The 17,376-nt window shown below is 64.0% G+C and overlaps 1 protein-coding gene across 4 annotated transcripts in view; it reads right to left on the bottom strand.

The window, feature by feature from the left end:
* Window positions 1-7,298, bottom strand: part of ARHGAP23 (Rho GTPase activating protein 23) — a 37,118-nt gene extending 29,820 nt beyond the window's left edge. The window contains exon 1 of one of the 4 annotated variants that reach the window (XM_032134171.1): window positions 7,233-7,298. In XM_032134171.1, the coding sequence (XP_031990062.1) occupies window positions 7,233-7,241 (9 nt within the window). In that variant the 5' untranslated portion in view covers window positions 7,242-7,298. Of the gene's footprint in view, window positions 1-1,198; window positions 1,311-5,679; window positions 5,918-7,232 lie in introns of those variants that run through there. The other 3 variants (XM_032134170.1, XM_032134169.1, XM_032134168.1) reach the window with 3 other exon arrangements.
* Window positions 7,299-17,376: the final 10,078 nt, after the last annotated feature.

Below are 17,376 nucleotides of genomic sequence, written 5' to 3'. Positions count from 1 at the left end.
GTAAGCAGGGAGGAATCCGAGGAGAAACCATGATTAATGCCCAGCCGCTCGCCCAGCAGCTCCTCATCCCCGAGCCATTTCGCACACCCCAATTAATCCTTTCAGGCCGGTTATTACCCCCATGGCCGGGGCCGAGGAAGCCGAGTTCAAAAAACCAGGAACTGAGGAACAGAGGCCAAATTCAGCTCTGAGGCGAGGACGTGCAACCTCTGCTCGAGCGAGCCGGCGTCGTGCCAGTCCCACACCGCGGCCACATCCCCTCCCGGGCGTCCCCACCGCCGCCAGACCCCCACCCTGTGTCCCCCAGTGCTGTCCTCATCCCCACCCCAAGGTTTCGCCGGGATTTGGCACAAAACGGGCAGGAAACGGGGATTTAGCCAGGGCTGGGCTGGCCTTCCTTGGCACCGCCGGGAGACGGGAATCGCCCTCCGGTGCGGCGGCGCCGGGCGATGCCGATGCCCACCCGCGGCGCAGCAGATCCTGGGGGGCTGCTCGGAGCTGGGGGGGGATGGATTTGACCTCCAGGGGCTCCTGGGGGGTTGCTGCCAGCCCAGAGCCGAGCTCTGGCGGGGATGGATCCGCCGGAGCCACACGGAGCCAGCCCGGCCGGGAGTTTCGGAGGAAGTGCGTGGGCGTCCGTGGGTCTTGCCCCGGGAAGGGGCAGCTCCTTCCCGGGGTCTCCCCCTCAGCTCCGGGGCCGGATCCAGGCGCCGCAGCCCCTCCGCCCTGCCACGCCGCCGCTGTGGCTGGGGACAGGCCACCGTGGCTACCAACGCCTGTTGGCATGGCGTGGGTGGGCGGACACCCTCTGGTCCCGCTGGCCCTGGGGCACCGGCTCGGTGCCGGTGCTGTCCCCAGGATGAGCCCCGAGGGGCATCACCCAACAGCCAGCCCCACTGCCAGACCTCGGCGCCATCCCAGCGCTCCCAGTGCCCGCCGCACACTCCCCCAGTACCTCCCAGTTCCCCCAATCCCTCTTGCCCCAAACCTACAGCTCGCCCAGTATCTCCATTTCCTCCCAGACCCCGTTTCCCCGAGCCTACACCCTCCCCAGTCCACCCCGCATCCTCCAGTTCCTCCCAGTCCCTACTCCTCCGAGCCTACACCCTTCCCAGTCCACCCAGTACCCCCCCAGCGCCGCTCCCAGTCCCTATTCCCGCGACCCCACCGCGTCCCCGGTGTCCCCGGTGCCGCTCACCGCGGGGGCGGACGGCGGGATCCCGACCAGGCAGAAGGCGATCCCATTCATCGGGGCGCGGCGGGCGGGCTCGGCTCGGCCCGGCCCGGCTCCGCACGGCTCGGCTCGGGCGCGGCCCGCACGGCGCTGCCCAGTGCGGCCCCGCACGGCGCGGTCCCGTTGGGTTCGGCCCGGCCCGGCCCCGCACGGTGCGGTCCGGCTGGGCTGGGCTCGGCTGGGCTCAGCTCGGCTCGGGCTGGGCCGGCGGCGGCCCCGGCCCCGGTCGCGGCTCCGCCTCCTCCGGGTGCCCGCGGCGGCGGGCGGGGCGCGGGGCGGCTCGGTACGGCCCGCCCGGCGGGAGGGACCGGCAGGGCACCGGCACCGGTACCGCGGGGTGGGAACGGGAACCGGCACAGCGACAACGGAACCGGCACCGGGACAGCGGAACCGGCACCGGGATGGTGGGGCGGGAATAGGGACCGGCACCGGGACAGCAGGAGCCACCACTGGGATGGCAGGGTGGGAACGGGAAGCAGCACCGGCACCGAGACAGCAGAACCGGCACCAGGACAGAGGAGTGGGAACGGGAACCGGCACCCGGACAGCGGGAACGGGCACAAGGACAGGGGCGTGGGAATGGGAACCGGCACCGGGACAGAGGAGTGGGAACGGGAACGAGCACCAAGACTGACACCGGGACAGCGGGAACCGGTACCGAGCCGGCACTGGGATGGGGACCAGAGCAGGCACCGGCAGGGGACACCGGGACCGGGATGGGCAAGGGGCTCCCAGGAACAGGACCAGGCAAGGGACCGGGATGGGGCACACAGGGACTGGGACAGGAGTGGGACAGCCGGGGACAGGCAGGGGACAGCCAGGAACAGGACCAGGCAAGGGACATCCAGGGACAGGGATGGGACACCCGGGAATGAGCAGGGAACACCCAGGATGGGCAGGGCACACTCAGGAAAAAGGACCAGGAAAGGGACACCCAGGGACTGGGACAGGGAGAGGACACTCGGGGACAAGGACAGGGGCAGGGATGGGACACCCAGGGACAGGCAGGGAACGTTCCCAGGGTCCAGGATCAGACAAGGGACATCCAGAAACCAGGCCAGGCATGGACAGGGGACATGGGACCCCCAGGGATGAGGATGGGGACAGGGATGTGTCACCCAGGGATGGGCAGGGGACACTCAGGGATGAGGATGGGGATGGGGATATGTCACCCAGGGATGGGCAGGGGACACCCAGGACAGGACAAGCCAGGACAGAGGGACAGGGACCATGAGCCAAGCAGGACGGGCACAGAGGGAGCTGGCAGAGGGACACCAGGACAGGGAAAGCCGGACAAGCACCAGCAGGGCGAGGCCAAGGCCGGGTGCTGTGGGAGGAGAGGCACGGAAGGACACACGGACAGGAAGCGCCAGGACAGAGGGACAGGAGTGACCAGGACTGGCACAGGCAGACGTGGGGACGGAAACAGCCGGGTTGGGGCCGACGGAGGGGACAAAGGCTGACACAGACCCGCGGGGAAAGGAAACAGCGAGGACGGGAAACAGCTGGATGGATGGACAGACGGACGGAGCCTGGCCTGGCAGACGGAGGGACGGGGACAGCCAGCATGGGGGCAGCTGGGATGGGGACAGCCAGCAGGGCCTGGCCCATCTCAGGCCACTGGGACACAGCTGAGCGTCCCAAAACCACCGTGGAGCAACGGCTGAGGAAATTGAGTCCCACACCCGAATTTCGGGGTGCAAACAGCACTTCAAAGGCGCCTCGGTGGCAGGAGGTGACCGCAGTGCCGTGACACGAGCCCTGAGTCACCTGTGGCAGCAGGTGGCACAGCCAGGACCTGGCACCAGCCCTGGGGTGGCAAATTTGGGAGGGAAACGGAGCCACGTGTGACGGGACAGCGGGAGGAGCGAGGGCCAGCACCCCTGGGGACGCAGGAACATGGCTGGGGGGGACAGAGCCACCACAGGGACACGGCTGGAGCCAACAGGGCCCAGGCCAAGGGGAGATGAGCCCAGAAGGGGCTCAGGGCCGGGCACAGGGGGGTCACCTCCCATTATCCCACCACGGCACCCTGAGATGGCTCCTCCGCTGCTGGCCGGCGTCACTGTTCCCACTCTGTCCCCAACAGGGACAGAGCTCAACGTGCGGGACAAAGGTTATTTGGGGTGGAATAAATCCCCGGAGCACCCCAGGGCACACAGAGAATTCCGGGGGGACTCAGCATCCCAATCCTGCAGCTGGGACCGTGCCAAGGGCTCTGGCACCGCCACGCGATGTCCCCATGTCGCTGCCAGCCACAAGCCATCCCCCGAGTCCCTCCTGTGCCACCCCGCAATCCCAGGAATGCCAGCCTGTGTGCCCCCACAATCCCGGGAATGCCAGCCCGTGCCACCCCGCATTCCCGGGAATGCCAACCCATGACACCGTGGCTGCCAAGCGCGACTTTTCCACGACACCATTAAGAAAGTCCCGTGTCAACAACAACTTCCTCCGGGGCCCGGCACCACCAGAACAAATAAACCACCGAGCTGCCGGCGGCCGCCGCGGAAGCGCCGGGAATTCAGGGCCGGAGGGGCCACAGGGACCGGTCCCGCTCACGGGGTGGCAGCTCCCACATCTGTCATTCCAGCTGGGATGGGCAGGGGACAGCCAGGAGTAGGAGCAGGGAAGGGACGTTCAGGAACAGGGAAGGACAAGGGTGGACAGGGACGGGTCCACCCTGGGGCGCAGCAGCCACAGCATCCAGGGTGCAGGGATTTTTCCTTCCCTCTGGAAATGTGGGTGCCAGCATTGAGGGGACCCGCGGGGTCACCGCCACCACCGCTGTCCCCTGCCCGGCCTTGGGAACCCATCCCAGCCGCTGGAGGGGACAAACAGTGGGATGAGTGATGGGGGTTTCCTCCCTGTAGGGCAGAGCTGGACACCCACACCCCAACTCTGGCACCCCCAGGATGTCCAGTCCCTCTGTCCCCAGGCCCTGCACGGGACACCTCCAGGCGGGATGTGCCAGCGGCTGCCCTCTGCCTGCCCGGCCACGCAGGACCGGCCATCCCGGCTGGCTCCCACTGGCCTCTCTCCAGAGGGACAGTCCAGGAAATGTCCCGTCCAGCTGCGTCTGGCACCGAGGGCCAACCTGACCAACGTCCAGCCCTTCCCACAGGACAGGAAGAGCAGAGACCTCCTCCGGCTGTGCCACCCACTCCCATCCCCCCCACACCCCCAGCGCCGCTCCTGGGGGTCCCTCTTGGTGTCCCCCACGAGGGGACACACGGCCACATCCCGCCTGTGACCCCCCGGCAGCCCCGCGGGCCACGCAGGACCCCGGCGCAGAAAAGCCACCGGCAGCAGGACCCAGCCACGGATCCCAGGACTCTGAGTCCCCTCGTGGTGTCCCCAGTGCCACCCGCGGAGGTGACACCACCCGAGCCGGCCCGGTGGCCCTTCGCGGAGACAGGGACCGACCCTGAGGTCAGGGACAAGGACCCGCGGAGGGCTCAGCCCCATCCTGGGGTGCACGGCTGGGGGGGCTGCTCCAGGAGAGCCCCCATCCCCCTCCCCGCCCCCGGGCAGTGTCCCCACGGGTGTCCCCAAGGCGTGGGTGCCACCGTGGCCCAGATGCTCCCAAAGAATTCCCATTCTTTGTCTCCCCCAGCCCCACCCCAGCCCCACACCCCGCCCCTGTTGTCCCCACGCGCAGGGTGGGACAGCGGCACACACCTGGCAGGGCGTCCCCGAGCGCCACCGCCGCTCCCCCACGCCCCATTCCGTGCCCATCCACCCGAAATCATCCCCAAAAATCACCGCCCTGCCTCCCTCCCGCTGCCCGGGCAGCCGCCCCCGCTCGCTGCCCACCCCCGCAGGGTTTAGCAGGGCGGATCCATCGCTCCCAATCCCCCATCCCAAATCCCGGCAGCTGCAGGAGCGGATCTGGGGGAGCAGCAGCCCCCCGCCCGGGCTGCCGCTCCCTGCGGAGCCGCTTCCGCGCCGCAGACAAAGGGAGCCAGAGGAGAATCCTGCCTGGAAGATGGGTTTTAACCTAATCCCGGGAATTAAGATGAAGAAAAGCAAAAGCGGGGCGCCACGGGGCGCGGGGGTGGGCAGCGGACGCGGGGCCGGGCAGGGCGGCAGCAGCGCTGTCCGAGGCCGGGGAGTGACCACGCGCTGCCCACGGGGGTGGCGTGGGTGCCCCTCTGGGGCGGGGTCTGCACGGGTGCCCCCTCCCCAGGGCCCTCCCGGCTCCAGGCAGGCGCTTCCCAGCCGGCAGCTCCCGTTCCCAGCCGGCAGCAGCAGCACGAAGCCATTTTGAGCCGGCGGCGAGACGAAAGGGTTACGGCCCCAACCCCTCCTTCTCTGCCCGCCAGCGGGGCCGTCGGGATAAACAACAGCGAGGCCAGGGGGCATCGGGGCCGGGAGCGGCCGGGAATCCCGGGAGCGAGGCAGCGCAAAGCCGGGCAGCGCGGCGGGGGGGGCCGCCGAGGACTTACGTGCTCATCCCACATCAGGGAGGGGCCGCGATGCTGCCGGGATTTGGGGTGCCCTGGGGAGCCCTGGCGCTGCGCAGCATCCCCGGCTGCCGTGGGCTGTGGATGCCGCTCCCGGCAGGAGGGAGAGCGGCCGGGCAGCGCTGCAGGAGCCTCCCGGCCGTGCCCGGTGCCGGCGGGCACATGCCAACCTGCTGCCGCTCACGGCCTAAAATTACCACGGCCCCTTCCAAAGGCGTCGCCGCCAATCAGGGCGGCTGGGAAGGCGTGCGGGCGGCTCGGGAGCTCCTCTGCATTGCAGCTGGATGTGGGAAGAGGGGATTTCTTCCAGCGGGGAAAACGCAGCCGGCAGCGGGGGGCCGGGCGCCCGTAGCCCCCGGGGGATGCTGCACCCCGCGATGCCGCCGCGGCTTTGCCGGTGGGGCGGGGGACACCCCGGGGGTCCGGGGTGCGTGTGGAAGGGGGTGGGGATGGCGGGCGGTGGAATCCCCACGCTGTGACACCCCCGGTGCTCCCCCCGCTCCGCTTTTCCCGGCCGCGGCTCGGGGGAAGGGGGGGTGGATTTTGCAGCACGCGGCCCCCAACGTGCGGCCAGAGCTCGCTGCGTGCTGGGGACGTGTCGCGCCCGCAGCGGTGGCTCCGAGCGGGTCCCCAGCGCTGCCCCAGCCCCTTCCAGCCCCGCGGAGGGTCGGGGGGTGCGGGGCACCCGCGCGGCATCGAATCCTGCGCTGGGGTCTTGAGGGATGGGGGAGGAAGGGGGAAACACGAGGCAGAGCCCTGGGGGCTGCGGGGAGGGAGCTGAACCCCAAATTCGGGAGGGGGGTGGGAGGGAGGGAGGTGACCGCCACCTCAGGGACCCTCCTGTCCACGCAGAGCCACGGCACGGGGGGGTCCGAGACACCGCCAGCCCCGGGTGGGCGGTGAGGAGGGACAGCACAGCCCGGCCGGAGCAGGACGGGGTCTGGAGGCGTTGGCCGGTGAATGATGGGATGGGGAGCCAGAGGAAAGAACCCCCCCCGAGGTTTTCCCACACCTCGCGGCGGCTCCAGCCCCTTCCCCGAGCAGAAACCCCCTCCCCAAATCGCGGGCGAGACCCAGCCCGGGCTGTGACAGGAAGCTGTGACAGAGCAGGGACCGGCTCCCCCGGCACAGCTGGGCTGGGTGAGGCTCACGGGTGGCGCTGGGGGGCTCGGGGCGGTGATCTGGGGGCAGCCGGTGGAGGATGCCGAGGGTCCCGAGTGGGCGATGCTGCGGTGGGGCTCCGGTGATGCCGGGGCAGCAGGTGGGCGGCGGGGAGAGGGCGGGGGGCCCCGGAGAAGCTGGGTGGGGACGCGGCAAGGCAGAAAGCAGCAGGTGGGGAGCGCAGGGGCGGCAGGTGGGGAACCCCCCGGCAGCAGGTGGGGTCCCCGGGGGTGTCGGAGCCCCGAAACGGCACCGCGCCCGTGGGTGCTGGACCCGTCCCGTCCCCGCCGCGGCGGCACCGGTCACGGTCCCGCTCCCTATCCCGGTCCCGCTCCCTATCCCGGTCCCTCTCCTTATCCCGGTCCCGGTCCTACCTGTTCCATGGGGCCGCTCAGCGGGCGGGCGCGGCGGTCCGGCCGCGGGCCATGGGCCGGTCCCGGTGCCGGTGTCGGTGCCGGTGGCGGAGCCGGCGCGCCCCGGTGCGGCCCCGCTGCCGCCGCCTCTCGCCGCCGCCGCCGCCCACGCCCGGCGCCGCCCGGCGCATCCCGGGAGCGGCGTCATGTGAGCGGCGACGGGAGGGGGCCCCCGGCCCCACCCGGACCCCGCCACCGCCCTCCCCTCCGCCCGGCCCCCCCGGGACCCCGCCAGCCCCATCCCTCTGCTTCCCTCCTCCTCCTCCTCCTCCTCCTACTCCTCCTCCATCCCTCCCGCCATCCTCGCCCTGCATCCTCACCCTGCATCCTCACCCTGCATCCCGCCTCCCACCTGCACCTCGCACCCGGCTCCGCTCCGAATCCTCCTTCCATCCATGCATCGGTCCTTCCATCCCTCCATCCCTCCGTCCATCCCTCCTTCCATCCATCCATCCATCCATCCATCCCTCCATCCATCCCTCCATCCATCCCTCCCTCCATCCATCCCTCCCTCCATCCATCCCTCCATCCCTCCCTCCATCCATCCATCCATCCATCCCTCCATCCATCCCTCCATCCATCCATCCATCCATCCATCCATCCATCCCTCCATCCATCCCTCCATCCATCCCTCCATCCCTCCATCCATCCCTCCATCCATCCCTCCATCCATCCCTCCATCCATCCCTCCATCCCTCCCTCCATCCATCCATCCCTCCATCCATCCATCCATCCATCCCTCCATCCATCCCTCCCTCCATCCCTCCCTCCATCCATGCACCCATCCCTCCATCCATCATCCATCCATCCATCCCTCCCTCCATCCCTCCCTCCATCCATGCACCCATCCCTCCATCCATCATCCATCCCTCCATCCCTCCCTCCATCCATCCATCCCTCCATCCATCATCCATCCCTCCATCCCTCCCTCCATCCATCTATCCCTCCATCCATCCACCCATCCATCCATCCATCCATCCATCCCTCCATCCATCCATCCATCCCTCCATCCATCCCTCCATCCATCCCTCCATCCATCCATCCATCCATCCATCCATCCATCCATCCATCCCTCCATCCATCATCCATCCCTCCATCCCTCCCTCCATCCATCCATCCCTCCATCCATCCACCCATCCATCCATCCATCCATCCATCCCTCCATCCATCCATCCATCCCTCCATCCCTCCCTCCATCCATCCATCCCTCCATCCATCCACCCATCCATCCATCCATCCATCCATCCCTCCATCCATCCATCCCTCCATCCATCCATCCATCCCTCCATCCCTCCCTCCATCCCTCCCTCCATCCCTCCCTCCATCCATCCCTCCATCCCTCCATCCCTCCATCCATCCCTCCATCCATCCATCCATCCATCCATCCATCCCTCCATCCATCCATCCCTTCATCCATCCATCCATCCCTCCATCCATCCATCCCTCCATCCCTCACCCCCTTCCCCTCTCCCACATTTCTGGGGATCCATGGAGCTCCCGGGGGTGCCGCTGGCAGTGCCCAGGGCTGGGGTGGCACCGTGGCTCTTCAGGGGGTGGGTGGCCCCGGCTGTCCCCCCTGCAGGCAGCGGGCTGCTGGGCCTGGCCTGGGCACGGCCTTTCCCAGGGCGGCAGCCAAGCCCTCCAGGCTGGGTAAATGTTAGCTCGGAGCGGCGCCGGTGCCAGGCCCAGCGTGGCCCGGTGACCCCTGGGGCGCTGCCAGCGCCTGGCGTGACCCGGCCGGGGACACCGGGCACCGCGCCCGCCCTCGGATCCCCGGGCACGGCCCCACACCCGGCCTCTGCTGCATTGGCGTGGCCCTGGGCTGTGCCTCAGTTTCCCTCGGATGTCCCCATCCCGTGCCTCAGTTTCCCTCGGATGTCCCCATCCCGTGCCTCAGTTTCCCTTGCTCCCACATTTCCCGCAGCGCATTGGGATGAGCACGGGCGAGGAGGGGCAGTACCCCCACCCCACATCCCCCACAGCACCCGGCCCCAAACTGGGGGGGGGCTCGGACACCCCATCCCCACCTCTGGGTCAGTCCCAGCCCCGTGGCTGGGGCATTAGGGATGGGATTTAGGGATTTAGGGATGGGATCCACGGGATGGGGAGTGGGGTGGATTTGGGGTCCCCGGGATGGGAAATGGGGCAGATTTGGAGTCCCCGGGATGGGGCAGATTTGGGGTTGCCGGGATGGGAAATGGGGAAGATTCAGGATCCCCGGTGTCCCCAGATTCGGAGTCCCCAGGATGGGGCGGATTCGGGATCTCCGGGCTGGGGAGTGAGGCATTTTGGGTTTCCCGGGATGGGGCAGATTTGGGGTCCCCGGGCTGGGGAGTGGGGCATTTTGGGTTTCCTGGGCTGGGAAATGGGGCAGATTTGGGGTTCCTGGGATGGGGCAGATTTGGGGTTCCTGGGATGGGAAATGGGGCAGATTTGGGGTCCCCGGGCTGGGAAATGGGGCAGATTTGGGTTCCCCGGGACGGGGAGCAGCGCCCTGACCCTAACGGGATTTCCGGCACAGGGTGGGCACCCCCAGGAGCCCCCCCGGTGTCCCCCCGTTTCAGTGACCCCGTGGGGGCCGGGGGCGCGTTCGGGGGTCCCGGGGGCCGCAGCGGCCCCGGCGGGATTGGGGTCGGGGGGAGGCGGAGCGGGAAGAAAGCGCCTTTTGTCCGGGGGCCGCGGGAAACGCGCCGCTTTCTGATGCTAATGAGATGTTAATGAGATGCTAATGAGACGTTAAAAATAAACTCCTGCGCAGCTCCAGCCACGTTGGGGCTTTTCCAGGCCCGCTCGGAGGCGGCCGGACAAAAGCGGCTTTTTTTGGGGGGCGGGAGCCGTGGGGGCAGCGAGGGAGTGCCCTGGACCCCCCCACGGGTCCCCCTCGTGTCGTGGGCGCATTCCCGGGGTGCTGCGTTCAGCACCGCCCCAAAGCCTCTCCGGGGCTGCGGGGACCCCAAATCCGCTTCGATCCCCATCCCGGGGACCCCAAATCCTCCCTATTTCCCATCTCGGGGACCCCAAATCCGCTTCGATCCCCATCTCGGGGACCCCAAATCCACCCCAAGGCCGGGGACCCCAAATCTGCTTCGATCCCCAACCCGGCGGATCTCAAATCCACCCCCAAGGCCGGGGACCCCAAATCCGCCCTATTTCCCATCCCAGGGACTCCAAATCCGCCTCGTTCCCCATCCCTGTGACCCCAAATCGGCCCTATTCTCCATCCCCGGGACCCCAAATCCGCCCTATTTTCCATCTCGGGGACCCCAAATCTGCTCTATTTCCCATCCCGGGGACCCCAAATCCGCTTAGATCCCCATCCCGGAGACCCCAAATCCTCCCTATTCCTCATCCCGGGGACCCCAAATCCGCCCTATTTCCCATCCCAGGGACTCCAAGTCCGCCTTGTTCCCCATCCCGGTGACCCCAAATCGGTCCTATTCTCCATCCCAGGGACCCCAAATCTGCGCTATTTCCCATCTCGGCAACCCCAAATCCGCCCCATCCCGGAGACCCCAAATCCTTCCCGTTTCCCATCCCAGGGAACCCCAAATCCGCCCCGATCCCCATCCCAGGGACCCCAAATCCTCCCTATTCCCATCCCGGAGACCCCAAATCCTCCCTATTCCTCATCCCGGGGACCCCAAATCCGCCCCGTTCCCCATCCCGGGGACCCCAAATCCTCCCTATTCCTCATCCCGGGAACCCCAAATCCTCCCTATTTCCCATCCCGGAGACCCCAAATCCTTCCCGTTTCCCATCCCAGGGAACCCCAAATCCGCCCCGATCCCCATCCCAGGGACCCCAAATCCTCCCTATTCCCATCCCGGAGACCCCAAATCCTCCCTATTCCTCATCCCGGGGACCCCAAATCCGCCCCGTTCCCCATCCCGGGGACCCCAAATCCTCCCTATTCCTCATCCCGGGAACCCCAAATCCTCCCTATTTCCCATCCCGGAGACCCCAAATCCGCCCCTCATCCCGGGGGACCCCAAATCCGCTTTGATCCCCATCCCGGAGACCCCAAATCCTCCCTATTTCCCATCCCAGGGACCCCAAATCCGCCCTATTTCCCATCTCGGCAACCCCAAATCCGCCCCATCCCAGGGACCCTCAAATCCGCCCCGTTCCCCATCCCGGGGACCCCAAATCCTCCCTATTCCCATCCCGGGGGACCCCAAATCCGCCCTATTTCCCATCCCGGAGACCCCAAATCCGCCCTATTCCTCATCCCGGAGACCCCAAATCCGCTTCGATCCCCATCCCGGGGACCCCAAATCCGCCGCGTTCCCCATCCCGGCGGTGCCGGTGGGTCAGGGGCCGCCGGCAGCCAATGGACCCCAAAAAAAACCCCAAGAGGAAGCCCCAGACGCCGCCGCCCGTGCCCGTCCGGCCCTGGCACAGGCGGCTTTGTCCCCTGGCCCCAAGGGCGGGGACCCCAAACCCTCCCGGCGATGCAGAGGGAGGAGGAGGGGGATGAGGGGGATGAGGAGGGGGATGAGGGGGATGAAGGCTCCCCAAACCCACCCCTCCCCCAGCCCCCTTCAGTCGCCGCCGCCGCCTTTGATCTGCCGCGGTCGGGGGCGTTCAAAGCGCCCGGGGAGGATTTGGGGGGGAGGGAAAATTTGGGGGTGAGGGGGAGGGGGTCCAAGCGCGGCTCCCGAGGGTGGGGAAGGGGCTGGGGAGGGGCACGGGGGGGGATTTGGGGGGGCAAAGGGGGGATCTGGGCATCTCCAGCCTTTGGGGTCTCACCCCACCCCACAGGAGCGCTGGAACTGGGAGCAGCCCGGGGGCTTTGGGGGTACTGGGAGCTCCCCCAGGTGGGTTTTGGGGTGCCAGGAACACCCCGGGAAGGGTACCCCGAGCTCCCGGATGGGTTTTGGGGTGCCAGGAACACCCCGGGAAAGGCACCCCGAGCTCCCGGATGGGTTTTGGGGTGCCAGGAGCAGCCAGGGGGGCACCCAGAGCTCTCCGATGGGTTTTGGGGTGCCAGGAGCACCCCGGGAAAGGCACCCAGAGCTCCCCGGTGGGTTTTGGGGTGCCAGGAACACCCCGGGAAGGGCACCCAGAGCTCCCCGGTGGGTTTTGGGGTGCCAGGAGCACCCCGGGAAAGGCACCCAGAGCTCTCCGATGGGTTTTGGGGTGCCAGGAACACCCCAGGGGGCACCCAGAGCTCCCCCAATGCGGCTCTGGGCACTGGGAGCACCTGGGGTGGGCACCAAGAGCTGCCCTCAAAAATATTTTGGGGCACTGGGAGGTCCCTGCTGGAGTTTGGGGACACCGGGAACACCCCGGGAAGGGCACCCCGAGCTCCCGGATGGGTTTTGGGGTGCCAGGAACAGCCCAGGGGGGCATTGGGAGCTCCCGGATGGGTTTTGGGGTGCCAGGAACAGCCCAGGGGGGCATTGGGAGCTCCCGGATGGGTTTTGGGGTGCCAGGAACACCCCGGGAAGGGCACCCCGAGCTCCCCGGATGGGTTTTGGGGTGCCAGGAACACCCCGGGAAAGGCACCCCGAGCGCCCGGATGGGTTTTGGGGTGCCAGGAGCAGCCAGGGGGGCACCCAGAGCCTCCGGATGGGTTTTGGGGTGCCAGGAGCACCCCGGGAAAGGCACCCAGATCTCCCCGGTGGGTTTTGGGGTGCCAGGAGCACCCCGGGAAAGGCACCCAGAGCTCTCCGATGGGTTTTGGGGTGCCAGGAACACCCCAGGGGGCACCCAGAGCTCCCCCAATGCGGCTCTGGGCACTGGGAGCACCTGGGGTGGGCACCAAGAGCTGCCCTCAAAAATATTTTGGGGCACTGGGAGGTCCCTGCTGGAGTTTGGGGACACCGGGAACACCCCGGGAAGGGCACCCCGAGCTCCCGGATGGGTTTTGGGGTGCCAGGAACAGCCCAGGGGGGCATTGGGAGCTCCCGGATGGGTTTTGGGGTGCCAGGAGCAGCCCGGGAAGGGCACCCCGAGCTCCCGGATGGGTTTTGGGGTGCCAGGAACAGCCCAGGGGGGCATTGGGAGCTCCCGGATGGGTTTTGGGGTGCCAGGAACAGCCCAGGGGGGCATTGGGAGCTCCCGGATGGGTTTTGGGGTGCCAGGAACACCCCGGGAAGGGCACCCCGAGCTCCCCGGATGGGTTTTGGGGTGCCAGGAACACCCCGGGAAAGGCACCCCGAGCGCCCGGATGGGTTTTGGGGTGCCAGGAGCAGCCAGGGGGGCACCCAGAGCCTCCGGATGGGTTTTGGGGTGCCAGGAGCACCCCGGGAAAGGCACCCAGATCTCCCCGGTGGGTTTTGGGGTGCCAGGAGCACCCCGGGAAAGGCACCCAGAGCTCCCCGGTGGGTTTTGGGGTGCCAGGAGCACCCCGGGAAAGGCACCCAGAGCTCTCCGATGGGTTTTGGGGTGCCAGGAACACCCCAGGGGGCACCCAGAGCTCCCCCAATGCGGCTCTGGGCACTGGGAGCACCTGGGGTGGGCACCAAGAGCTGCCCTCAAAAATATTTTGGGGCACTGGGAGGTCCCTGCTGGAGTTTGGGGACACCGGGAACACCCCGGGAAGGGCACCCCGAGCTCCCGGATGGGTTTTGGGGTGCCAGGAACAGCCCAGGGGGGCATTGGGAGCTCCCGGATGGGTTTTGGGGTGCCAGGAGCAGCCCGGGAAGGGCACCCCGAGCTCCCCGGATGGGTTTTGGGGTGCCAGGAGCACCCTAGGGGGGCATTGGGAGCTCCCGGATGGGTTTTGGGGTGCCAGGAGCACCCTAGGGGGGCATTGGGAGCTCCCGGATGGGTTTTGGGGTGCCAGGAACACCCCGGGAAGGGCACCCCGAGCTGCCCGCTGGATTTTGGCCACCAGGATGCCCCAAAAAAAGGAGCCAAAAGGGGCCAAAAAGGACCCGGAGGGGGGTCAGGGATTCCAAGCGCACCACAAATTCCAACCATTTCCAATCCTTTTATTTCAAACCCTTCCCTCTTCCCTTCCCACCCCGCCCACCCCAAAAAACCCCCCCAAAACCCGGCGCTAGAAAGGAGTTTTACAAACACCGCGGCAGCTCCGCCTCGCTGAGCCCGTAGGAAAAAAAAAACGAACCCCAAAATCTCCCCCCAAAAAAATAAAATCTGCCCCAAAAGGCCCCAAAATGCAGGAATCGCACGGCAGCAGATGCTAAAACCCCGCAGGGAGAGGCCAAGCATGCCTAGAACTACAATATTTACACAGCAGCCGCAGCGCGGCCCCAAAAATAACCAACCGCACCCAGAAAGTGCCTTTGGGGTTCCTATCAAAAAGCATTCTTCTTCATTAATTCTCCTTAATTAATTCTTTGTCATTAAGTGGGAAAGATTGGCCTGCAAAGTCCGTTTGGGGTTTTTTAAAATTTTATTTTTAGTTTTATTTTTTTAATTTTTATTTTTATTTTTTTAAATTTTTATTTTTATTTTTACTTTTTAATTTTTATTTTTATTTTTTATTTTTATTTTTCATTTTTATTTTTATTTCTATTTTTATTTTTATTTTTTATTTTCATTTTTTATTTTATTTTTAATTTTAATTTAATTTTAATTTTAAATTTTTTTATTTTTTTATTTCATTTTTATTTTTATTTTTTATTTCATTTTTATTTTTATTTTTATTTTTTATTTCATTTTTTATTTTTATTTTTTTATTTCCATTTTTATTTTTAATTTTTATTTTTATTTTTTATTTCTATTTCTATTTTTTATTTTTATTTTTTTTAATTTTCATTTTATTTCATTTTTTAAATTTTATTTTCCTTGGCATTTTTCTTTTTTAAACCATCTAGTCACCTTTGCTCTCATAGTTTACGAAAATAAATTATACAGCCACTATTTGAATAAATTAAGCACGCACCAAAAAAAAAAAAAAAAACAACCAAAAATTGAAATTAAGAATTGAAATTCAAAATGGAAATGAAAAGCTGAAATTAAAAACGGAAATTAAAAATGGAAATAAAAAAAAAAATTAAAGAAAATGAAACATTTTAAAAATTTAAAATTAAAAATAAAAAAATAAAAATAAAAAATAACAATTAAAATAAAAATGAAAAACGAAAAATAAAAATTAAAATAAAATAAAAAATAAAAAAAAAATTTAAAATACAAATTAAAAATTAAAATGAAAATTTAAAAAATCAAAAATTTAATTAAAATAAAAAATAAAAAAAATTAAAATGAAAAATGAAAAATTAAAAATTCAAATTTTAATAAAAAATAAATTAAAAAAGGAGGGGGGGGGAAAGAAGAGCAAATGAAGCAAAAGCTGCATTTTGGGGGGTTTCTCTGAAATTCCAAAGGGTGTTTCCCAAAATCCCGGGAGCTGCCGAAACCTCCTCGTTCCTCCTCCAAAGGCAAGGCCGGATCTGGGGAAATTCCCGGCGTTTTGGGGCGAAGGCCTGGACTGGGAGCACTGGGAGCACTGGGAGCACTGGGAGCACTGGGAGCACCCCGGGGTGGCACTGGGAGGTGGATTTTTGGGGCACTGGGAGCACTGGGAAACCCCAGGATGGGGTTTTAGGGCACTGGGAGCTCCCCAGGGTGGTACTGGGAGCACTGGGAGCACCCCAGGGTGGATTTCGGGGCACTGGGAGCACCTCAGGGTGGGATTTTTGGGCACTGGGAGCACTGGGAATGCCCCAAAGCGGCACTGGGAGCTCCCCAGGGTGGTACTGGGAGCACCGGGAATGCCCCAAGGTGGCACTGGGAGCACTGGGAATGTCCCAAAGCAGCACTGGGAGCTCCCCAGGGTGGCACTGGGAGCACCGGGAATGCCCCAAGGCGGCACTGGGAGCACTGGGAGCACTCGGAATGTCCCAAAGCGGCACTGGGAGCTCCCCAGGGCGGCACTGGGAGCACCGGGAATGTCCCAAAGCGGCACTGGGAATGCCCCAAGGTGGCACTGGGAGCACTGGGAATGTCCCAAAGCGGCACTGGGAGCACCGGGAATGCCCCAAGGCGGCACTGGGAGCACTGGGAGCACTCGGAATGTCCCAAAGCGGCACTGGGAGCTCCCCAGGGCGGCACTGGGAGCACTGGGAATGTCCCAAAGCGGCACTGGGAGCACTGGGAGCACTGGGAATGCCCCAAGGTGGCACTGGGAGCACTGGGAGCTCCCCAGGGTGGCACTGGGAGCACTGGGAGCACTGGGAATGCCCCAAGGCAGCACTGGGAGCACTGGGAATGCCCCAAGGCGGCACTGGGAGCTCCCCAAGGCGGCACTGGGAGCACTGGGAGCACTCGGAATGTCCCAAAGCGGCACTGGGAGCTCCCCAGGGCGGCACTGGGAGCACTGGGAGCACTGGTTGTGCTTTGCAGCCGGAGGCACAGTCGGAGGCAGCGCTGCCGGGATCCCCCCGCGATCCCAAGGGATCTTTGGGAAGGGGGGTCCCACCCAGCCCGTGGCACTGGGAGCACTGGGAGCACTGGGAGCAATCCCACATTCCCCAAAGCCACCGCAGGAATCCCCCCGGTCCCAAAAGCCAAAGGAGCCCAAGCACACGGAAAAATCCCTCAGTTCCTAAAATCCAGGGGGATTTGGGAAGGTGTCCCAGTCCAGGAGAGGGATTCCCGATCCAGGAGAGGGATTCCCGATCCAGGACAGAGATTCCCGATGCAGGACAGGAAATCCCAAACCAGGACAGGGATTCCCGATCCAGGACAGGGATTCCCGATCCAGGACAGGAAATCCCAAACCAGGACAGGGATTCCCGATCCAGGACAGGGATTCCCGATCCAGGAGATGTCCCTGGAGCCCCCGTCCCTGTTCCTCCTCTCATTCCAGCCGCGGATTAAAACCCCGGGATCATTCCCAGCCCTCCCCAGATCAAATCCCTGCCTCCCTCCCACCCCGAGGTGCGGGAGCAGCTTTTTCCCGATGGATTTCGGGAGCGGGCCGCTCGTTCCGCTTCATTTTGGGATCTCATCCAGCTCCATCGGCCCCGGAGCGAGGCCGATCCATGGATCTGCTCCAGCTCCTGGCTCCGAGCAGGGAGAGGAGGAGCAGAGCCCTGGGAATGCTGAGGAGCCTCCACGGATCCATGGGAAAGCCCCGTTCCCGATCCCACAGCCCCGTTCCCGATCCCACAGCCCCGTTCCCGATCCCACA

This window comes from Corvus moneduloides, chromosome 26, assembly GCF_009650955.1.
Source record: "Corvus moneduloides isolate bCorMon1 chromosome 26, bCorMon1.pri, whole genome shotgun sequence".
Classification (NCBI taxonomy): Eukaryota; Metazoa; Chordata; class Aves; order Passeriformes; family Corvidae; genus Corvus; species Corvus moneduloides.
This window is presented reverse-complemented; position numbering and strand designations above follow the sequence as displayed.